This window comes from Martes martes (genome assembly GCF_963455335.1).
Source record: "Martes martes genome assembly, chromosome: 15".
NCBI classification, from domain to species: Eukaryota; Metazoa; Chordata; class Mammalia; order Carnivora; family Mustelidae; genus Martes; species Martes martes.
In genome coordinates this window covers 50,274,115-50,298,502 of record NC_137903.1, presented here as the reverse complement: position 1 = coordinate 50,298,502, position 24,388 = coordinate 50,274,115, and the positions used below count along the sequence as shown (strand labels likewise).

The window sequence follows — 24,388 nt, the reverse complement described above, 5'->3', positions numbered from 1 at the left end:
ATTGTCTTAAAAAATAATCAAATATTATCTTTAAAAGAAGTTTCATCAGTACATTCCAGTGTACTTCTGATGCCTGTCAACCAAGACACATGCTCCCCCAGACAGGAATGTTATTCAGGAAACTATCTTCATATGATTTGAGAAAAAAATACGTGCTCCATTTTTAAATAATCACTTGATCATTGTGTTGTAGAGTTGGTTAGTGTCAGAAAAATTTGAGCCCACCTCTGTCTCCAAAAATCTTGCTAAGATATTTCTGAAAACAGACACGGACTATGCCCATATGAAAATGTCTACTCCCTCTTTTCTCTTTTTTTTCCCTCCGTACATGAGTCAACTCTGTGTTGGGGTACCATGAATGCTCATGTAGGACATTAAAAGGAATATTGTACCCAGAACCAGACTTCATTTTAATTTCAGGTCTTCCAGTTGCTCTTAGATAAGAAAAAATAAAAATAAACTGACCCGTCCTTAGTGCCTACTTTGTACCAAGCACCACATTAGAGTTTAAATACATAATCACTAACCCTCAACCCAATCCTGAAGGCTATTGTTTCTTCCTTATGCATGGGGACACTGAGACACAGACTAAGTAAATTGACCCAAATTACACCATCAGAGAAGACCTAGGCTCCAGACTCCCAAGTTTCTGATTCCAGACCCAGTGATTTTTGTATTTTGCTACTGGCTCTCTAAAGCCATGCTTGCCTTGGAGATCCCTCTTTGTGGAATGAGACAACTGATCTAATTGATCAATAAGATTCTTTCTGACTCCAAATATCAGTTTGTCAAGGGGTAAATGAATTACAGAATGGTCTCTGGGCATTAAGAAACAGATAAGGAACTTATAAAATGCATTTGGGTGTGTGTGTGTGCATGGTATATGTGCATGTAATTATACTTTTCTCTTTTTAATGATTAGAAATGATTTTACTCATTTCCTTATTTCTTCAACATTTCAAATTTGCCTGAGCCATTATTCCCTTCTTGTGAGTTAGGCTTATCTCCGACCCCTCTTTCTTCCTGTTTTTAGCACTCACACTCTCTCCTAATCATGGCATCTCAAATCTTACTGTTGAAAGACTATGGTAGAAAGCGCATTGCCAGTGGCCCCATGCCTGGGTAAAGCCCGAATCTTCTGCCCACCAGCCACTTAATTTGGAGGTTTACGATTCTGTTTTTCCTCACCTTTAAATTGGAGTTTAAGATTATTCCTTACAAAGGAGGTATTGTAAGGACTAAATATAATGAATGTCAAGTTTCTGGCACATAGTAGACTTGGAAAACAGCAGCTATACTAATGAATATGGCGTACCCCTCTCTCTTCCCCCAGGGGAGAGGCTGGCGGAAAATGATTGGCTTTATTAAGAGCTTTTGCAAGTACCGCAGATTTGTGTCCGATCCCCATAAGCGCCAGGAATTTGAAGACTATCTTCACCTAGAAGTACAAAATAACAAGGAAAGTAAGTCACCTCTCTATTTACTGTCTTCCCTGTTGATAATTTCAGACACAGGGGCCAGCCCTGATAAGAAGCTGCAGAGCTCTCGCTTTGTGTCTTGCCTGTGTTAGCCCGGGGTTGGGCAAGGACTCCAGGTCCTCGGCGCAAAGCCAAGCTCAAACCTGCCTAGAGAGGATGTGAGTCCAGTGGCTTCTTCTCCCAGAGCCAGCAAGGGTGGAAAATGACTTAAGTGCAGCAAGATCTGACATTTCACAAAACTGCTGTCCATGGTATAGATTTATTCAACTACTTCATTTCTTAGCTCATTCATTCATTCACCACACTTTCTGAGAATCCACTACGTGGCAGGAACTTTGCCAGGTACTGGGGATGCAGTGGTAAACACGCAGGATAGGGCATGTCTTCATGGCACTTACATTTTGAGGGCAAGACAGAAAGTAAGAGCCACAGATGTTGGAGCCAAATATCCTGGGTTTGAATATGCCTGAAGGGCCTTGTGAAAGTGATTTTACACCTCAGTTTTCTCATCTGTAGAATGGTAATATTAATAGTGCTTAACGCCTAGATTGTTGTGAGGATTAAATGAGTTAATACATACAAAGTGTCTTTACCCATTACTCTAAAAGGGTTAGCCAGTGTTACTGCTGTTATCATATGGTGAGTAATCCCAATAACAATTGTAGGGAGACCCTAGTTAGTCAGGGAGGAGGATCAGGGAAGACTGCTAGAAAATGACAAATTTGGGGCACCTGGGTGGCTCAGTGGGTTAAAGCCTTTGCCTTCAGCTCAGGTCATGATCCCAGGGTCCTGGGATCGAGTCCCACATCGGGCTCTCTGCTCCTTGGGGAGCCTGCTTCCTCCTCTCTCTCTGCCTGCCTTTCTGCCTACTTGTGATCTCTGTCAAATAAATAAATAAAATCTTTAAAAAAAAAAAGAAAATGACAAATTTGTCTTCACGAATGACAAGTTAAGCAGGCAAAATAGGTGGGGAGCAATTTCTAGGTCTGCATAGAATCCTAAAATAAGAAAGAGCATGGCTTATTGCAGGAACTGCAATCAGGCCAGTTGGGCTGGAGATTAATGATTATGATTAATTAATTAAGATTAATGAGATGGCAAAAGTGCCTGAGATAATACTGGAGGAATTGATAATGAAAATCTCATCTCTCTTTTTTTAGTTTTTTAAATTTAAATTCAATTAATTAACATAGTGTATGATCAGTTTCAGAGGTAGAGTTTAGTGATTCATCAGTTGCATGTAAGAGCCAGTGCTCATTCCTTCAAGTGCCCTCCTTAATGTCTATCGCCCTCATCTCTCTTGTTGACTTCTGAGTTATTTTAATTGTCGGTGTGACAAATAATGCTGCAAAACACACATATTTAGCAATCGTGTATTTCTATGAGATTAATTCCTTAAAATGGGAGAAATGGGTAAATGGTTAAAAATAGTTAAAATTTTAAAACATTACACTAATTAAACTCTCACCAATCGTATAAATAAGTGCCACGTTGTCACCAACCTCTGGGATATTAGGCACTTTTTAAAAACTGACCATCCAGGGGCACCTGGGTGGCTCAGTGGGTTAAAGCCTCTGCCTTCAGATCAGGTCATGATCTCGGGGTCCTGGGATCAAGCCCCGCATTGAGCTCTCTGTTCGGTGAGAAGCCTGCTTCCTCCTCTCTCTTTGCCTGCCTCTCTGCCTACTTGTGATCTCTGTCTAAAAACAAAACAAAACAAAACAAACTGACGATCCAGTAAATGAAAACTAACGTGCCATTCTTATGTATATTTTTTTTAGTAATTGAGTACCTTTATTTGTTGGTCATTTGCAGTCCTTTTTGAATTGTTTGTGTCCTTTGTCTATTTTTCTATTGGAATTTTAATTTTAATATTATGATATTTTCTAATTTGCAAAAGTTTTTGTATGTATGTTTTAGGAACTGCTTCACAAACATTTAGGGTTTTTGAATAGTTCTAGCTCTTTTGTTTCTTCTTTTAAATAAAATTAGTTCAAACCCTTGTACCCCAGAATGGTTAGAAAGTCTAATTTCACCCTACTTCAACTTCCCACATCCTTAGCTTTGTATAAGACAGCCCACGAAGAGTGCTTCTGTAGCTCAGTGGGAGATCTGTCTGCCAGTGGTCTGTTTTCTATCATGATCATTTAGACTTTTCTGGGGATTGTTATGTCCTTTAGTCAATTGACCCATTTGTCATTACAAAAAAAATATTTCTATCCTTGGTAATATTATTTTCTCTGAAATCTACTTTGTCTGATATTAAGATAGTCACTCCAGCTTTCTTTTTATTAGTGTTAGCATGTATTATCTTTTTCATTTCCTTTACTTATAACCTATTTATGTCCTACAGTTAAAGTATTCTTATAGCTAGCATAGAGTAGGGTCTTGCTTTAAAAAAATAATACAACCTGACAATCTCTACCCAATTGAGAGTCAACTGTTAAATATTCGGGACATTTTGTGAACCGTCAATAGCTGAAACCAGCTACCGTGGAAGTATTTATTATAGAAATCAGCAAAGACCACCAAAGCCGGTCTCTCCCTCCCCTACCAGAGCTGGTTTACAAGTATATCACTGCTCCCAGATTTCTTGAGTGGATTTAGCATACTCTTTTCCTAAAATCCCTAGCCATCATACCAACTTCCACTACTATTCAAACTTTGTTTTCCCTTTTGAACTCAAGTCTAAGAGATAGAGAGATTATAAGATGGGAAGGAGGAGGCTTTGCTTTATTTGGTGCTGTGGCCCTAGGACCCAGCACAAGGTCGGGGACATAAGAGGTGCTAGCTATTTATTCAGTGTTGTAGTATCCTCCCATTTTATATGTAACACTTCTCCAAAAGGAATACCACTTACACCATAGGAAGCACCATACCACATCAACAATTCCTGAACAGATATCCAGAATAACCAATTTTATAGGAAGAATTGTAAATTCTAGAGCTGGATTAGACAATTTTCTTAAACCCAGCCAGGCAATTAACCAGGGTCTGCTTGCCAGATACAGTCCAAAACTACTGTCTTCTCAGTCCTAAATCCCTGTGAATGGATTTTCTTGTGTATATCCTACTCAAGAAACTTTCTAAAATAAATGTCTTGTTTTTCTAGATACAATCCAAACCTTCTTGAATCTTCTATATTCTTCTTTACTCATTTATGTCTGTTTTCTACTCTAGCACCCTACTCTGTATTCCATTAAACTTCTTTACTCTTGATATGTTGACTTTTTTGTTGTGCTGCTTTCCCAGTTTCCTTCTAAATTACTTCCTTGATAAACCTAGAATAAGCATCATCAGAACCATAGACTCCTGGGTGCCTGGGTGGCTCAGTTGGTTAAGCAACTGCCTCCAACTCAGGTCATGATCCTGAAGTCTCGGGATCAAGTCCCGCATCAGGCTCCCAGCTCCACAGGGAGTCTGCTTCTCCTTCTGACCATCTCCCCTATCATGCCCTCTCTCGTTGTCTCTCTCTCAAATAAATAAAAAATCTTAAAAAAAAAAAAAAAAAAACCACAGACTCCATTTTGAAGGTCACATCTGCATATTCAATTTCTGTAGAAATGTTAAGGATTGGCATAACTACAGTGCAATTATATTTCCATGAGACACGCAGCAGGAAAACATCTTTCAGTACTCAGTTAATTTTTTTTTTTTTTTTTTGGTGTGTATGTGGTCATACCATCTGAGCAGATGGCTTTTGTGTTTTGTTTTTGTTTTAAAGATTTCATTTATTTGACAGACAGAGATCACAAGTAGGCAGAGAGGCAGGCAGAGAGAGAGAGGGGGAAGCAGGCTCCCCGCTGAGCAGAGATGTGGGGCTCGATCCCAGGACCCTGGGACCATGACCTGAGCTGAAGGTAGAGGCTTAACCCACTGAGCCACCCAGGCACCCTGAGCGGATGGTTTTTTAGCAGTCCTTCAAGTCAAAGTAAAACATTGAGCCCAAGGGTAGGAAATCACTATTTCAACAGCCCCGAAGATGGGTCCACACTTTCCTTTCTTCATTTTAGTTATGCCCAAGTCAAAGGCTTCAAGTTTAAGAGCGACTTCATCAAACTAGATTGTAATTCCTTCGTCTTTCTCTCTCAGATTTCTCCCCAACACCAAATGCACCAGGACGCCCAACCACAAATGCCGCCAACGTCCGGAACGCAGACCTCGAGAATGGGGATATAATACTGATGAAGCGCCGAATACTTGGCCACAGAATTATCACCGTCAACTTTGCAATCAATGATTTGTATTTTTTTTCTGAAATGGAGAGGTACGTTTCCCATCTCTCCCTATCACGGCTTCCCCTGGTTAGTACCTTCCTGCAAAGTCTGCAGTGGCATGTAAGTGACACAGTGATTTCAGCCCTGCTAGGCAGGAATCTCCAACTGAAAATCTCACTGAATTCTGCCTGTCCCCGTATCAATTTCTGCCATCCTCCCCTTTAGGTCCTAGACGCTCTTCAGTATTCTGGAGTTGCCGATATTGAAATGATTGAAATATTGAAATGATATTTATACCCAGGAAGTGGAGTGCTTTTTTCTCATTATTTGCTAATATGGTAGAAGTCCTCTCCTCTTACGGAGCACCATAGAGCCAATAGTTCCTTAGTTAGAACAAAGAATTATAGTAATAAAAATTGTGTGCTTGTGTGTGTGCATGACATTGAACAGAGATACATAGTTATAGATATAGATATTATTCCTTGCTTTATCCATGCATCTTGTGAAAAAAGCAAGTAGTAGGAAAAAATTGGAGGTCATTCCATTACAGCTTTGGTGAAATATAGAAAGCAAAACATCTTTCTGCCCTGGGTCAGATTATTCTTACCTGTTGTTTAGTACAGTTTCTACTTAGAAATATTTCTCTGGGCAAAGAGAAGCAGAAGGAGAGGGAGAGAAAGAAGCCTGAACAGGCTCTATATCCAGTGCAGAGCCGGATGTGGGGCTCAGTCTCATGACCTTGAGATCATGACCCGAGCCAAAATCAAAAGTCAGGTGCTTAAGTGACTGAGCCACCCAGGCACCTCTCTACTTAGAAATACTCTTAACCGAGTGTGTCTCGTGTGTACAGCTCTCCAATTTGTGAGCCCAGGGCCTGAACTTGCAAAACAATCGTACTGGGGTAAAGGAGCTAGTCAATGGTTCTCAACACTGGTGCACATCAGGGTCTCTGGGAGCTTGTGAATACTGCCAATGCCAAGGCCCAGAGATTTGGATTTCAGGGGTCCGGTGTGGAGCCTGGGAACTGGTACTGTCAAAAGCTGCTCATGGGATTCTAATGGCAGCACAATTGAGAACACAGGTCTAGTGCCTCTGATGGAGAAAACTGACTTAAAATTTTCTTGAACATTTGCAGATAGAACAAGTGACTCTAAGAGAAATAAGAGTCTCTACTTCTTTCTCTGTCCTCATCGAAGGGAACATCTTTGCCATTAACAGAAAGGGCATGTTCCTGGAACACTGATTTGAAATTTGGAATACATTTCCCCCATAGAAATGATGTACTACATGGTGATTAGGTATCTTATGTACTAAAGTAGAATGGCTTATGAGTCTATGTTTTAGAATGTGGTGGGTTTTGGGGTTTTTTTTTTTTAGAACTCTTAAAGGTTCTAAACTAATTTAGAAATAAAGATAGAGATGCATAAATGGTATTTAAGTTGTTATAAGTTGGAAGTCTCCCGTACATGCATACAGGCTGCTCAATCCTCTATATTACTTCACTCATTTTGTATCTTTATTATTGTCATTTTTGCATGCCTTTGGTTGATTAGCTTTTTTAAAATTTTAATTCTGGTATAGTTGACATACAGTGTTATATTAGTTTCATGTGTAGAATATATTGATTAAACAATTCTATATATCATTCAGTATTCATCATGATAAGTATATTCCTACTACCTATTTCACCTATCCCCCTGCCCCTCTCCCCTCTGGTAACCATCAGTTTGTTCTCTATAGTTAGGAGTCTGTTTCTTGGTTTGTCCCTTTTTTTCTTTGTTTTGTTTCTTAAATTCCAAATATGAGTGAAATCATATGTTATTTGTCTTTCTCTGACTGACATTTCACTTAACATTATAGCCTCTATCTCCATCCATTTGTTGAAAATGGCAAGGTTTCTTTCTTTTTTATGGTTGAGTAATATTCTATTGTATAAATATACCACATTTTCTTTATCCATTAATCTGTCAATGGACACATGAACTGCTTCCATAATTTCGCCATTATAAATAATGCTGCAGGGTTGAGGAGTCAAGATGGCGGAGAAGTAGCAGGCTGAGACGACATCGGGTAGCAGGAGATCAGCTAGATAGCTTATCTAACCATTGTGAACACCTACAAATCCAACGGGAAATCAAAGAGAAGAAGAGCAACAATTCCAGAAACAGAAAATCTATCACTTTCTGAAAGGTAGGACGTGCGGAGAAGTGAATCCAAAGCGACGGGAAGATAGACCCCGGGGGGAGGGGCCGGCACCCGGCAAGCGGCGGAGCGACGGAGCACAAAATCGGGACTTTTAAAAGTCGGCTCCACTGGGAGACATCGCTCCAGAGGCTAAACTGGGGGAAACCCAGGCGGGGTCAGCATAACCCCAGGTCCCGCGGGGTCACAGAAGGACTGGGGGTGTCTGAGTGCCACAGAGCTCGCAGGTATTAGAGCGGGGAAGCTGGCTACAGCGACAAAGCCGAGGAGTGAGCTCTAAGCCCAGGGTTACCTTGTGCCGGTCGCAGGCTGGGTGGGCTCGGAGCGTGGCCGGAGGCCACGGAGAGGAAAGCGACCCAGCGCTTTTCTCCAGCTCCAGCAATTGACTGCTTTCCTCAAGGCGCGACCGCAGGCCAGGGAGGCGGGGCGGTAGGCGCTTTGCTCTGAGAGCGCACTGAGGAGCGGAACCCCAAGCTCTCGGCTCCTCCGGGCCGGAGACTGGGAGGCCGCCATCTTCATTCCCGTCCTCCGGAACTCTACGGAAAGCGCTTAGGGAACAAAAGCTCCCGAAAGCAAACCGGAGCGGATTATTTAGCCCGGCCCCTGGCAAGGGCGGTGCAATTCCGCCTGCGGCAAAGACACTTGAGAATCACTACAACAGGCCCCTCCCCCAGAAGATCAACAAGAAACCCATCCAAAACTAACTTCCCTCACCAAGAACAGCGGAATTCCACAGCAGGAGAAAGCAAATCTTATCTGGACAAAATGACAAGGCGGAAAAACTCACCTCAAAAAAAAGAAGAGGCCGTACCGAAGGCTGGAGACCTAATCAATACGGACATAGGTAACATGACAGATCTAGAGTTCAGAATGACAATTCTCAAGGTTCTAGCCGGGCTCGAAAAAGGCATAGAAGATATTAGAGAAACCCTCTCCGGAGAGATAAAAGCCCTTTCTGGAGAAATAAAAGAACTAAAATCTAACCAAGTTGAAATAAAAAAAGCTATTCATGAGGTGCAATCAAAAATGGAAGCTCTCACTGCCAGGATAAATGAGGCAGAAGAAAGAATTAGTGATATAGAAGACCAAATGATAGAGAATAAAGAAGCTGAGCAAAAGAGAGACAAACAAATACTGGACCACGAGGAGAGAATTCGAGAGATAAGTGACACCATAAGACGACACAACATTAGAATAATTGGGATTCCAGAAGAAGAAGAAAGAGAGAGGGGAGCAGAAGGTATATTGGAGACAATTATTGGAGAGAATTTCCCTAATATGGCAAAGGGAACAAACATCAAAATCCAGGAGATGCTAAGAACGCCCCTCAAAATCAATAAAAATAGGTCCACACCTCGTCACCTGATAGTAAAATTTACAAGTCTTAGTGACAAAGAGAAAATCCTGAAAGCAGCCCGGGAAAAGAAGTCTGTAACATACAAGGGTAAAAACATTAGATTGGCAGCGGACCTATCCACAGAGACCTGGCAGGCCAGAAAGAATTGGCATGATATATTCAGAGCACTAAACGAGAAAAACATGCAGCCAAGAATACTATATCTGGCTAGGCTATCATTGAAAATAGAAGGAGAGATAAAGAGCTTCCAGGACAAACAAAAGCTGAAAGAATTTGCAAACACCAAACCAGCTCTACAGGAAATATTGAAAGGGGTCCTCTAAGCAAAGAGAGACCCTAAAAGGAGTAGATCAGAAAGAAACAGAGACAATATACAGTAACAGTCACCTTACAGGCAATACAATGGCACTAAATTCATATCTCTCAATAGTTACCCTGAATGTTAATGGGCTAAATGCCCCAATCAAAAGACACAGGGTATCAGAATGGATAAAAAAACAAAACCCATCAATATGCTGCCTACAAGAAACTCATTTTAGACCCGAAGACACCTCCAGATTTAAAGTGAGGGGGTGGAAAACAATGTACCATGCTAATGGACATCAGAAGAAAGCTGGGGTGGCAATCCTTATATCAGATCAATTAGATTTTAAGCCAAAGACTATAATAAGAGATGAGGAAGGACACTATATCATACTCAAAGGGTCTGTCCAACAAGAAGACCTAACAATCTTAAATATCTATGCCCCTAACATGGGAGCAGCCAACTATATAAACCAATTAATAACAAAATCAAAGAAATACATCAACAGTAATACAATAATAGCAGGGGACTTTAACACTTCCCCTCACTGAAATGGACAGATCATCTAAGCAAAAGATCAACAAGGAAATAAAGGCCTTAAATGACACACTGGACCAGATGGACATCACAGATATATTCAGAACATTCCATCCCAAAGCAACAGAATATACATTCTTCTCTAGTGCACATGGAACATTCTCCAGAATAGACCACATCCTGGGTCATAAATCAGGTCTCAATCAGTACCAAAAGATCGAGATCATTCCCTGCATATTTTCAGACCACAATGCTCTGAAGCTCGAACTCAATCACAAGAGGAAATTTGGAAAGAACACAAATACATGGAGACTAAACAGCATCCTTCTAAAGAATGAATGGGTCAACCAGGAAATTAAAGAAGAATTGAAAAAAATCATGGAAACAAATGATAATGAAAACACAACAGTTCAAAATCTGTGGGACACAACAAAGGCAGTCCTGAGAGGAAAATATATAGCGGTGCAAGCCTTTCTCAAGAAACAAGAAAGGTCTCAAATACACAACCTAACCCTACACCTAAAGGAGCTGGAGAGAGAACAACAAAGAAAGCCTAAACCCAGCAGGAGAAGAGAAATCATAAAGATCAGAGCAGAAATCAATGAAATAGAAACTAAAAAAACAATAGAACAAATCAACAAAACTAGGAGCTGGTTCTTTGAAAGAATTAATAAGATTGATAAGCCCCTGGCCAGACTTATCAAAAAGAAAAGAGAAAGGATGCAAATAAATAAAATCATGAATGAAAGAGGAGAGATCACAACCAACACCAAAGAAATACAAACAATTATAAGAACATACTACGAGCAACTCTATGGCAACAAATTTGACAACCTGGAAGAAATGGATACATTTCTAGAGATGTATAAACTACCACAACTGAACCAGGAAGAAATAGATAACCTGAACAGACCCATAACCAGTAAGGAGATTGAAACAGTCATCAAAAATCTCCAAACAAACAAAAGTCCAGGACCAGACGGCTTCCCAGGGGAATTCTACCAAACATTTAAAGAAGAATTAATTCCTATTCTCCTGAAACTGTTCCAAAAAATAGAAATGGAAGGAAAACTTCCAAACTCATTCTATGAGGCCAGCATCACCTTGATCCCAAAACCAGACAAGGATCCTACCAAAAAAGAGAATTACAGACCCATATCCTTGATGAACACAGATGCGAAAATTCTCACCAAAATACTGGCCAATAGGATCCAACAGTACATTAAAAGGATTATTCACCACGACCAAGTGGGATTTATTCCAGGGCTGCAAGGTTGGTTCAACATCCGCAAATCCATCAATGTGATACAATACATTAATAAAAGAAAGAGTAAGAACCATATGATACTCTCAATAGATGCTGAAAAAGCATTTGACAAAGTGCAGCATCCCTTCCTGATTAAAACTCTTCAAAGTGTAGGGATAGAAGGCACATACCTCAATATTATCAAAGCCATCTATGAAAAACCCACCGCAAATATCATTCTCAATGGAGAAAAACTGAAAGCTTTTCCGCTAAGGTCAGGAACACGGCAGGGATGTCCGTTATCACCACTGCTGTTCAATATAGTACTAGAAGTCCTAGCCTCAGCAATGAGACAACAAAAAGAAATTAAAGGCATCCAAATCGGCAAAGAAGAAGTCAAACTATCACTCTTTGCAGATGATATGATACTATATGTGGAAAACCCAAAAGGCTCCACTCCAAAACTGCTAGAACTTATACAGGAATTCAGTAAAGTGTCAGGATATAAAGTCAATGCACAGAAATCAGTCGCATTTCTTTACACTAACAACAAGACAGAAGAAAGAGAAATTGAGGAGTCAGTCCCATTTACAATCGTACCCAAAACCTTAAGATACCTAGGAATAAATCTAACCAAAGAGGCAAAGAATCTATACTCAGAAAACTATAAAGTACTCATGAAAGAAATTGAGGAAGACACAAAGAAATGGAAAAATATTCCATGCTCATGGATTGGAAGAACAAATATTGTGAAAATGTCTATTCTACCTAAAGCAATCTACGCATTTAATGCAATCCCTATCAAAATACCATCCATTTTTTTTAAAGAAATAGAACAAATAATCCTAAAATTTATATGGAACCAGAAAAGACCTCGAATAGCCAAAGGAATATTGAAAAAGAAAGCCAAAGTCGGTGGCATCACAATTCCAGACTTCAAGCTCTATTACAAAGCTGTCATCATCAAGACAGTATGGTACTGGCACAAAAACAGACATATAGACCAATGGAACAGAATAGAGAGCCCAGAAATAGACCCTCAACTCTATGGTCAACTAATCTTCGACAAAGCAGGAAAGAATATCCAATGGAAAAAAGACAGCCTCTTCAACAAATGGTGCTGGGAAAATTGGACAGCCACATGCAGAAAAATGAAATTGGACTATTTCCTTACACCACACACGAAAATAGACTCAAAATGGATGAAGGACCTCAATGTACGAAAGGAATCTATCAAAATCCTTGAGGAGAATGCAGGCAACAACCTCTTTGACCTCAACCGCAGCAACTTCTTCCTAGGAACATCGCCAAAGGCAACAGAAGCAAGGGCAAAAATGAACTATTGGGATTTCATCAAGATCAAAAGCTTTTGCACAGCAAAGGAAACAGTTAACAAAACCAAAAGACAACTGACAGAATGGGAGAAGATATTTGCAAACGACATATCAGATAAAGGGCTAGTATCCAAAATCTATAAAGAGCTTATCAAACTCAATACCCAAAGAACAAATAATCCAGTCAAGAAATGGGCAGAGGACATGAACAGACATTTCTGCAAAGAAGACATCCAGATGGCCAACAGACACATGAAAAAATGCTCCACATCACTCGGCATCAGGGAAATACAAATCAAAACCACAATGAGATACCACCTCACACCAGTCAGAATGGCTAAAATTAACAAGTCAAGAAATGATAGATGCTGGCGAGGATGCGGAGAGAGGGGAACCCTCCTACACTGCTGGTGGGAATGCAAGCTGGTGCAACCACTCTGGAAAACAGTGTGGAGGTTCCTCAAAAAACTGAAAATAGAGCTACCCTACGACCCAGCAATTGCACTCCTGGGTATATATCCTAAAGATACAAACGTGGTGCTCCGAAGGGGCAAGTGCACCCGAATGTTTATAGCAGCAATGTCCACAATAGCCAAACTGTGGAAAGAGCCTAGATGTCCATCAACAGATGAATGGATAAAGAAGATGTGGTCTATATACACAATGGAATACTATGCAGCCATCAAAAGACATAAAATCTTGCCATTTGCGACAACGTGGATGGAACTAGAGGGTATCATGCTTAGCGAAATAAGTCAATCGGAGAAAGACAACTATCATATGATCTCTTTGATATGAGGAAGTGGAGATGCAAGGCAGGGGGGGTTGGGGGGAGGTAAGAAAAGAAAAAATGAAAAGATGGGATTGGGAGGGAGACAAACCATAAAAGACTCAATCTCAAGAAGCAGACTGAGGGTTGCAGGGGGGGGAGGGGGGACGGGAGAGGGTGTTGGGGAAATGGACATTGGGGAGGGTATGGGCTATGATGAGTGCTGTGAAATGTGTAAACCTGACGATTCACAGACCTGTACCCCTGGGGATAAAAATACATTATATGTTTATTAAAATAAAAAAATTTAAATAAATAAATAAATAAATAAATAAATAATGCTGCAATAAACATAGGGGTGCATATATTTCTTTGAATTAGTGTTTTCGTATTCTTTAGATAATACCCAGTAGTGGCATTACTGGATTATATGGTAAATCTATTTTTAAATTTGTGAGGAACATCCATACTTAAACAGATATTATTATGTTAAATCATGCTAACGTACTTTAACTCACCTGTCAAACTTTGAACGTAAAATCAAAGCCATTCCTCTAACTGGAGATCCATATATTTTTCTTGCATAAACTATATCCAAAATGCTATCAGCTAATTCTAAAATTTCTCTCTTTAAAATGAGTGAGAATATAAAGGCAGTTTAATCCTTCTGAATTTTTATACCTGTTTTTTCAAAGTTTTAAATTGCTTTGTCACACCTCACTCAATAGTAACCTTTTTTTTTTTTCAATAGCAACTTTTTAAAAAACAACTTGCTTTTACTGGAACATTCCAACACATTCAAATTTATTTTCTGAGAAACAACAAATATCTTTTCCTTTTATGTTCATATTTTATTAATTTTCATAAATTACAAATTATAGGAACAAGTACAACAGGCAAAAATCTTTGAGAAGAGGCATGAATAATTCTCAGTATATATCTGCCTCAACTCATTGGGAAAATGTGAGAGTATATTACAGAAGGTACAACCAGTGTATATGGTGAGCATGTCGTAGGCATCAGTCGGTGTGTTTTGAGAAGTACAGAGTCTCTGGTCATTCAGCACACTAGTTAGGGGAATTTGGTTAAGAGATCTTCTTAATCTGCACCCCAATGAGGCATTTAGCTCAGTTCCACAAATGCTTACTGATTCTTGGGCACTGGGTTTGGCATTGGAGATTCAAAAGACAACTAAGACGTGCTCCCTATTCTCTGAGATCCTGCAAACCAATCTGGATGGCAGACAAAACACAAACGAGAGTTAATAAGTCGGATGATAGGTGCAGGAAGTGCATTTAGACAACTAAAAAGAAGGCAGGACTTTGTTTACCAAGTTCACTGCTGAATCCCTGCTCTTGGAATGGCACCTGTCACAGAGTAAACCCTTTCAAGTGTCCACTGATTGAATAAATAGCTGGATATGCAAGACAAGGTTATAATGGGAAAATCTTAGTATTCTACTCTTAGGAAAAGTTTAAATGGTTAAGATTTAAAGAGTCCTGAGAGAAATAAACTGTGTACTTAAATCACGATAAGGTATAACTGACAGGTATTTGATGGTTAGTGGAAGAATATGTTGCTAGGAGACAGAAAGTAGTTGCCAGGGGCTGCAGTATGGGGAGAATGGAGAGTTATTGTTGAATGGCTTAGAGCTTCAGCTGGGGAAGATGAACAAAGTTCTGGAGGTTGCAGAGCACAGTCAATGTCCTTAATGCCACTGACTCTATGTTTAAAAATGGTTAAACTGGTAAATTTTATGTTGCATATATTTTACTATAATAAAAAATTAAGAAAAGTAATAGGTGGCTTCAAAGAGTGGTGGTAATTGTGAAAGCATCGGGAGGAGGGTAAAGAAAGAGCAAGATAACCCTTACCCCTTAAAGTCTTCAGAGGCAAACCTGGTATGGAGGTCAGGATGGAGGCAGGATGGGATACATAAAGGAGTTTATGGTAAAGAAATACACTTGAAGAAGCACTTAGCATATTACCTGGCATGTGGTCGGTGCTCAATTTGTATTTGCCTGTGGAGGCATTATGATTGAATGAATTAAGTTACAACCTGGCCCAGGAACGGCCCTGTCTTTTTTAGGCCAGAAATGGGTCTGGGCTGGCTGCCCTATTTAGTTGCTGCTTTTATCTTCTCCTTGCCAATTTCCTACTTACTGCTTCTTTTTAGATTTAATGATTTGGTGAGTTCAGCTCACGTGCTGCAAGCCAACCGGGCATACAAGGAGAATGACGTGGCCCTAATGAGGTCTAAAATTAACATCATCCTAAAGCTCTACCTGCATTCGGAAATCCCTCCAAGGCTGAGGGTAAGGGGGATTCCCGCTCCTCTCTGGGCATTTGCCAAGAAGCATGTCTTCCACAAGAACTCTGAAAGCTGATAGGCACCTCCTAAGTTTTGGGTCAACCAGATGTCCTTTCCCTAGCAGTTGCATGAAAAGCTTCTGGGGAGGGGGTGGTCTTATAGGTCCTGGGGGGTCAAGAGAGGTTTTCTGCCTTCCCTGGAGCCTCGGCCAGTAACATGCTCCCATTGTATGGGTAGGTGAACATCTCTGAATCCCAGAAGGATGCCATCCTTGCTGCCATTGCAGAGGGCCACCTAGATCGGAACATCTTCCATGGGACTATCATGTCTCTCTTCCCTGTCCTTATGTACTTCTGGAAAAGGTAACTCTTTCTCCTTGCCCAAGACCACGAGGGCAGAAAAACACATTTGACTTTCTAGAGCATTTTCTGTCTTCCTCTAGCCCTCTGCTTCACAGTTTCCAGTCTCTTGGGGACTACAATGGTGTATTCTTATGCCACATGATATACCCCATCCCTCCCACTCTCACGCTGAAACTGAGCCAGAGGATGGAAGGCCAAGTAAGACTGGGATCAGAGTACCTGGCTCTCTCCCAGGTACCTCCTCCTTGCTTAGAAAAATGATGTTAATTTTCTTAGGCATAGGCTCCTCACCTAAGAGTGAGTATGGACCTCCATACCTGGGAAGAAGTTCTGTCAAGTTTAACACAACCGTACTTGTACTTGAGGAGCTTCATGAGACAGTAAGACACAAGAGTTCTACTCTGTTATGTCCAAATCCCATAATTACCATTAGAGGCACAGTTGCTAGATATTCCATTCTCAAGAGGAGCTTAGGAATTTAGGAGTTTGTTGTTGTTGTTGTTGTAAAAGATTTATTGATTTGAGAGAGAGAGAGAGAGTGAAGGGAGGCAGAGAGGGAGAGAATCTTCAAGCAGACCCCCTGCTGGGCACAGACCCAGACATAGGGATCCATCTCATGACCGAGATCGTGACCTAAGCCAAAACCAAGAGTTGGTCACTCAACCAACTGAGCCACCAATGTGTCCCAGAAATTTAGGTTTTTATGTCCTATCTCCCCATGTTAAAGTGGCAAATGTGGTGACAAACTCAAAACTAAAACATGGCGAGGAAATTATGAAGGCCAAAGAGCGAAAATGAAACAAACAAAATATCTGCAGGACAAATGCTACCTGTGGCCCACTGGTTTCTAACCTAGCCTGCTGAAGTGTGGGCTGAGACACTGGTCCAGGTTCTCCCAGCTGGTTATTCACTCCTATAAGTGACGGTAATGCCAACCTATACGTTCCACACAGGGCCCTGTATGACAGTGACCAGAGGATAACCGGCTGAAATGTTCCAAGACAGGGCTAATTAGGATATTTAGATTATTATATGATTCCGGCTCTTAGGGGACCCCCCTCCCCACCACACACAAACACGTGTTACTTTAGTGGAAGAGAAGTGTAAAGGTTGCTTACCAGTCTCCAACCTTTACTTTAAAATCTCTATGATAAATAGAACTATCCTATGATCCAGCAATTGTACTACTAGGTATTTACCCACAGGACACAAAATACAGATTCGAAGGTTCACCTGCACCCCGATGTTTATAGCAGCATTATCAACAACAGCCAAACTATGGAAAGAGCCCAAGTGTCTATCAGTTAATGAATGGATAAACAAGATGTGGTATATAGACACAATGGGACATTCCTAAGCCATCAAAAAGAATGAAAACTTGTCATTTGCAGTGATGTGGATGGAGCTAGAGTATATTATGCTAAGCAAAACAAGACAGTCAGAGAAAGACAAATACCATGTAAATTCACTTACATGTGGAATTTAGGAAATAAAACAGATGAATGCGTGGGAAGGGCGGAAAAAAAGAGAGAAGTGGGGGGAGGAAAACCATAAGAGACTCTTAATGTTAGAGAACAAACTGAGTGTTGATGGAGGGAAGTGGATGAGGGATGGGTTAAATAGGTGATGGGTGTTAAGGACAGCCCTTGTTCACTTGTTATGATGAGCACTGGGTATTACATGCAAGTGATGAATCACTAAATTCTACTCCTGAAACAAATATTATACTATATGTTAACTAATTAGGATTTAAAGAAAACTTTGGAAGAAAAAAATAAATATAATTCAGTTCAATTAAAAAAAATAAAATCTCTATGATAATACATTATTTAATACAGGATTAAAAGAATTAAAAATCAAAGTTCAAGATAACCAGTTTATCCTTTGAACATTAGTTGTTATCTAGCACCAAGTCCAGACTTGATTCTAGTTCTGCTAAGCAGGGTTAAACAGAAATTTGTCCTGAAACTTTCTGGAGGATCAGAACCCTGAGAAATGCATGCTGCTCCTGTCTTGAGTCAGTGCTCAGCACTGCCTCACGCCTATTTAGGAAGTATAGGACTGCTTCAGGGAGGCTTTGAATCCCTAACCTTTATGCAGCTGGTTCTTCTCTTGCTTTCCTATACCCTCCTATATAAAGAGTTTTATATTGCACAAACTGTGTCTACATATATTATCCCAGATGAACCTCTCAACAGCCCTATGAGATGAGTGGGGCAAAGTGTCATTATCCCTCTTTTATAGATGAGTAAATTGAGGTTCAAAAGGGTTAAGAGATGCCTAGGAGCACTTGGAAATGGTAAAACCAGTATTAGAAACAAGGTCTCTCATTATTTTAAGCACCATAAAGTATGTGTTGTGGCCCACTGGGCGCTTCCTGATGGGACAAAGACCCATTATAGCAAGTGGAATGAGAGAAACCAGCTGTGATCAAATAGAATGCCCCTTGGGAGCATGGGAAAGAGGGCACCAGTTAAGGCTATCAGAGCAAAGGCAGGATAGAAAATAAATCCAATCTTAGCCAAGACCAACCTCTAAGGGGTCCAATGCAAGAGTAGGCTGATGGACAGCAAGGCATTAGGGGCCAGGGAGGAACAGATGATGGGCGTTGAGAGGGACTCCAGGGAGCAACAGTTCTCAGACTGAGTAAGCATATGAGTGCAAGTTCATGTGAGGAAGGGGTTTACTCAGACTGCTGGGAATGTGATGACAGGGTCATGACCTTTAGTAAGGGAAACAATGAAACCAGGGATTGGGACCTGAAAGGAAATCAGTCAGACACTCTGGCTGTACCAGGTGAGGTTAAGTGGGGAGCTCATAGTCTGATGCTCAAGCAAGCATTGGAGGGATTGACCCTTCCTCAGACCAAATAAAGCAGATTCTTTACAGACTCTATTCACTGGTTCGGAAAGGGAATCCCAACATACTGTCCATACCAGGTCCTCACTGGGACACAGAGAGGGCTCAGAAGAAGGGCCTCTGACAGGCAGCACCCCAAGGCCAAGTCTTTCCTCTTCTCTATTGCACACTTTACTCTCTGTGAGGAATGGTCCTGACCCAGTTGCCCTGTGCTCAGTGTGCCAGCCTCCTCATCAGGTAACTTTTTCCACGTGACCAGAAGCCAATCTTCTCACAGGTTTTGTTCCTGGAAGGCAGCCCGCTCTTACTTCCAGTTCAAGGGGAAGACACACAAGGATAAAAAATCTTCTCCTAAGCCCACGCAAAAGTCTTCTCCTTGGAGTGGAGGTAAGCTCTACCATGACCTATAGCCCCATTCTCTAGAAAATGAGACTCATAAAGGGAAAGCAAAGGTCCAAAGGACAAAGGTAAGACTTCATAGAGGGTATTTCCTAGAGGGGTGGGCATCTCATTAACTTGGCTCTCAGAGAAGCATTAAAGTATGTTTTGTCTGTTGATATCAGTACCAGCAAAAGGGTACCCCACCCATGTACCACGCTCCCCAGCAGTACCTCCCAATAGCCTCTGGATGTAGGTCAGGGTCCATGTGGTGGGTAAATGGAGGTGGTGACTCACTTTACTGCTATTTGAGAAGCCCCTGCTCCAACTATCTCCAGAAACCCTATCATTTGAAAAGCATCTGTTTTATGGTGTTAAATGAGAAAATTAAAAAGTGGGTTTAGGGTATGATTTTCATGTGGCAAATATATATATCTTTATGCATGTATGTAATTTTTGTGAGAGCATGGGAAAAATTCAGAAATAAAGTATTAATAGGATTATCTCTGCATGGTGTGATTATGAGCAATCTACATATTTATTATTAATATACTCTTAATATGTCATTCATATGTTGTATATTATTAATATATTTATAAATAAGCAAATAGATGTGTTTGAAAACACACACAGACATGTTTTCTTAGCAGAGCAGTTAAACTCAATCCCTTTCTTAATATCTGCACTGAGATCAGTAAGGAAATTTTAAAGAAGGGGAAGAGGGTGCACAGAGCAGTGCCTGGAGAGAGCAAGACTGGATGTCTCTGCAGTGGAGGGTTCTGAGAACCAAAGAGAACAGGTCTGTGAGTCTGAAACCAGTAGCAGCATCAGAACAAAATAAAGAGATAGGACGGGAGTCTTAAAGACAGCAACAAATTGTCCTGTGAGAGAGCTGAGCATTCCATGGTTTTAGTTTAAGCCTATGCAGTTCTCATGTCCATTTTTTCCAGATACTTAACCCTGCCCCCCTTCTAGCCTCCTCACAAACAAGCATCCCACTCCCTTTGGGGAGTACAAATGAGGCTTTTGAAACTTAACCCATCCCTAGCTTGCACGAAGAGTGAGAGAAGCAGCTCTGGCTGGTTGCAGAGCCAAGTTCGTGCCCCTCTGAGAGGTTCACCTAAGTGGGAAATAAATCACCTTTACCTCCCTGGCTGCAGCAGCCCCAGTGGTCAATGAATGTTGCTCATTAGCCTTATCTCTGCCTTGTAAAATATCACATCAGCAGTCTTTAAATATGTGGGGAAAAGTGTGCCTGTGGGTACGAGGGCTTATTTGGGGTGAGGGTGGAGAGGTGGGAGTGGGGCATAGTGAGAGGGAAAGGAAAGAGAGGTGAGCAGGCAGCACAGGCAAATGATACTCAGGGGAACAAGAACATATGCCGTAGTGGCAACCAAAGAGCTTCCACGTTTGGCTCATTTCCTATCCCTGAGCTCCAGGGAAATAAATCCCCAAATCTTTTCTGGTGTCTAAAATTGGAAGACAGTAACAGGATACTCTAAATTAAGGGGTCAGGGCAATTGGGTCCCTGGCCTGAAGAGTCATCCTGTATGACCTGAGGGACCTTAAGCATCTTGCTTCTCCTCTTTCCACCCCAGACCCCTGATCTCAAATATAGAGACTTGGATTTAGATAACATCTGTCAGTAACATCCTATACTCCAAGGAATGTTGTCAAGAACTTCCTTGCTTACATGTAAATATTTATTTTGTTGGGTGTTATAAGGGACTTTAATGTTCCCTGTCTTTCTTCTCCAGGAGACCATGCCATCTTAAGATTCACCTTGCTCAGAGGTATTGAGTGGTTTCAGCCTCAACAGCGGGAGGTAATATTAAGTCCAGGCCAAAATTGTGAGTTGGAGTTAGAATCCCACTGATCTAACTACTAAGATGGTGACTCTAATCCAGTTTGGCCAAGCTCCTTAATGACCACAAGGAGACTGAGGTCCCCGAAATGTGAAGCGATTTGCTCCAAACCACCCAGCATGTGAGTGGAAGAGATGGGATGAGAAGCAGGTCTCCTGACTGCCTTTCTGGGGCTCTGTGCACAGCTCTCATCTGAATAATTGTATCTTCCTAATTCTCTTATAGCCCCTTGAAGGCAGGTACCTTAGGCTTGTCTGTATCTCTGCTGGCTCCTCTGTCTGTGTTGTGGTTCCAGTGTGTGTGTGGACACAATCGTAACATCCCAGTTGTTATTTCCCCTCCCTCTGAGAGCACCTGCTGGCTTGAACAGAACCTCCATCCCATACCTTCTGCTTCCTGGAAGTGCCTGCTACAGATCTTCTAATCCCAGTAATAAACACTCTTGTCCTAGCCACCCATATCTGAGCCTTGTTATATTCTTTTTCTCCCCCCATCTTGAGCCTCAAGGAGTTAAGCCCTCTTCCAAGTATTAAAGTTGCCTTGGTTTCCACATGGTCTCTCCTGACAAGCTTACTTTCCCCCTATACCAATTGTTTCTTGGTTGGAGATACTGTTTCTTTCTGCTGCTTATGGGCATGAAATACCAGCTTGCCTTTTCTGCCCATTTGCATATGTCCCCTCATTCCTTAATGGGGGAGACCACTATGGAATATTGCCCGTGATCCATAGGGTCCAAACAGCCTTAAGCTTTGTGATTCTAGTACTCATATGGCTCAATTTCCTTTTGTTACTTCCCTGGGTCTTTGGGGTTGGCATCATGACCTTTGCATCCAGATAAAATGTCCCCTAAGACCAAAGGTACTGCAGCATTCAAACCAGGTCTCCTTGATGTCCCTGGAGCGTCACTGCTTCACCTTCCATTTCCCCACACCTTCCCTGAAGGTGTTTCCCTGGAGGTTGTTCTGGGACAGCCTTCCTGGGCTGGAGGCCCTCGAGTGAGTGGCTGTACCCTGAGTTTTGACAGTTTTTCTCTACATTTGTCTTTAGCTTCATCTAGCAACCTTACCCCATCAAGACATGGGCTCACCACTGTGCAGCTGTGTCCTGTCCCAGGGTAGGCATAGGGCAGAAGTCCTCTTCTTCAGTTCAGAGCTGCTGTGTCCAAGTGTACAATGGGAGATGGGGGAGAAATTTCCTAGAGACCTAGCTCCACATCCTGACACTCCTTAGCATATGGAAACCAAGAAGTTGAGCTTGCTTCTTCCAGAGAGTCCTATAGTCAAGATAGTTAGGGAAGGGTTTCTCTGTGGGTTTCCTTACATGTCTCCAACTAAGACAGGCACTTTTAGGAAGTGGGATCCCCTGACCCACCTTCTAGGAGAACATTATTGCTGGGAGAAGAGTGTCCCAGGTGATCTTTTATTACCAGCCTCCCTAATACTCAAGGCTTTCAAGGTAAGGGGCATAAAATGGAAAGAAAAAGAATTGTTCTACTTGGCAGGATATTGTCAATAAAACCATAAAGGACTTGAGCCTATCAAAATCTGATTCAGCTTGGGACGCCTGGGTGGCTCAGTGGATTAAGCCTCTGCCTTCGGCTCAGGTCATGATCTCAGGGTCCTGGGATCAAGCTCTGCATTGGGCTCTCTGCTCAGCAGAGAACATGCTCCCCCCACCCTCTGCCTGCTTCTCTGTATTTATTTATTTGACAGACAGTCTACTTGTGATCACTGTCTGTCAAATAAATAAATAAAATCTTTTAAAAAAAAAATCTGATTCAGCCTAACTCACTTCTGTACAAGCACCAAAGTGGAATGCATGCTACATTAAAGCTCTGAGAAAATCGCTAGGGGGTCATGGAAGACAAAACTGAGCCAAAGAGCTGCTTGGAAGTCAGCGTTATAGACACCAGGCCATGTGACTGGAAGGCCCGGTTTCCTCACCAGCCAGCTGGTCTTCTCAGACCTTCTACAAGGCCAGCAGGAGTTTAGAGCTGCCCCAGTATCACTTGCCTGGAAGACAAGAACTTTGGAGTTGTTTGCACAGAAAAGCAATGCTTCAGGGATTATCAGTTCTTGGAGAGGAAGGTCAGAAGAAGAATTCAAGGAGCCCTACCCTGAGGTCAAAGGATTTTGGTTTGGACCACTGCTATTCCTAAAGGGAATGACAGCAACAAACCAGCAGAGTATGCCAGTTCCCTCATTGCCATTCTAATAACTGGCCACTCTTCTCTCTTCCTTCAGACCAAAATTACCTGGCACCAAAAAGGAGAGAAAGTAGTCCAGTCAGACTCCCAGCAGAGGCACGTCATCTCTCAGAAGCCTCTTGACACTGACAGAAACTTTTCTGGTCAGAAATGAAATGGCCCAGTGTCATCTGCCCTGGAATGATCAATGGGATGTCAGCCCAGACATGGTAGGATGAGACTTCAGTGAGTAAGATGTGAGCAGAGAGCATGAACAGAAGCACCTCTGTGCTCCTTGATCCTGGGGGTCCTGTCAGAGATGCTCTTTCTATAGTGGGCATGTAACAGATCACCTGACTCTCTGGGTCAAGAGACTTGATTCACTCTGGAGCTGCATAGTCTTGAGCAGATCTCTTGACTCATGAATGTCAACGAATCCCATGACAAACGTATGTAGATGGCATTAAACACTCTAGTAAACAAGGTGCTGTTTTATCAACAGTAAACAGATAGGATCTTAATGCCGGGATCTCCAATTTGGACAATGACTCAGATCCATCCCTGGGAAATCCTCACAACCCTGTGAGTAACCATGTTAAAAATTACTTCTTTTTAAACAGATAAGGAAAGCCACACAGACTGTAAGTGTCTTTCCCCAGATCACCAGGTCGTCAGTGGCAGAGTCTGGACCAGAACACACCACTTCCAAATCTTTGGCTAGTTCTCATTCCATGATCACCCTCTATATAACTTTTCATGCCCAAAAGGAATAGTTCTTCCCTAGAGTTCTGTTTAGCTGTCAATTAATAGATAAAGAGACTCTTTGGGAATGTTTTGACCTAAAGGCCCAAATTATTGTCATGGTTACAGAGCACTAGGTTCATTTTGAAGAAAATCAGGAGTAAAATGACCAAATGTCTTAAATGAGCCCTCCACTTGAGATAATTGAGAAAAGATGGGCTCAACCCTGTGAGCTGCAGAACA

The 24,388-nt window shown here is 41.6% G+C and overlaps 1 protein-coding gene across 1 annotated transcript in view; it reads left to right on the top strand.

Moving 5' to 3' along the window:
• Window positions 1-23,499, top strand: part of RGSL1 (regulator of G protein signaling like 1) — a gene marked incomplete at both ends in the record, with an annotated part of 150,851 nt that extends 127,352 nt beyond the window's left edge. Inside the window, 8 exon segments of the mRNA XM_080824503.1 lie at window positions 1,334-1,463; window positions 5,571-5,745; window positions 15,621-15,759; window positions 15,993-16,117; window positions 19,254-19,363; window positions 21,112-21,204; window positions 22,267-22,333; window positions 23,463-23,499. Of these exon segments, the coding sequence (XP_080680629.1) occupies window positions 1,334-1,463; window positions 5,571-5,745; window positions 15,621-15,759; window positions 15,993-16,117; window positions 19,254-19,363; window positions 21,112-21,204; window positions 22,267-22,333; window positions 23,463-23,499 (876 nt within the window).
• Between the last annotated feature and the right edge of the window lie 889 nt (window positions 23,500-24,388).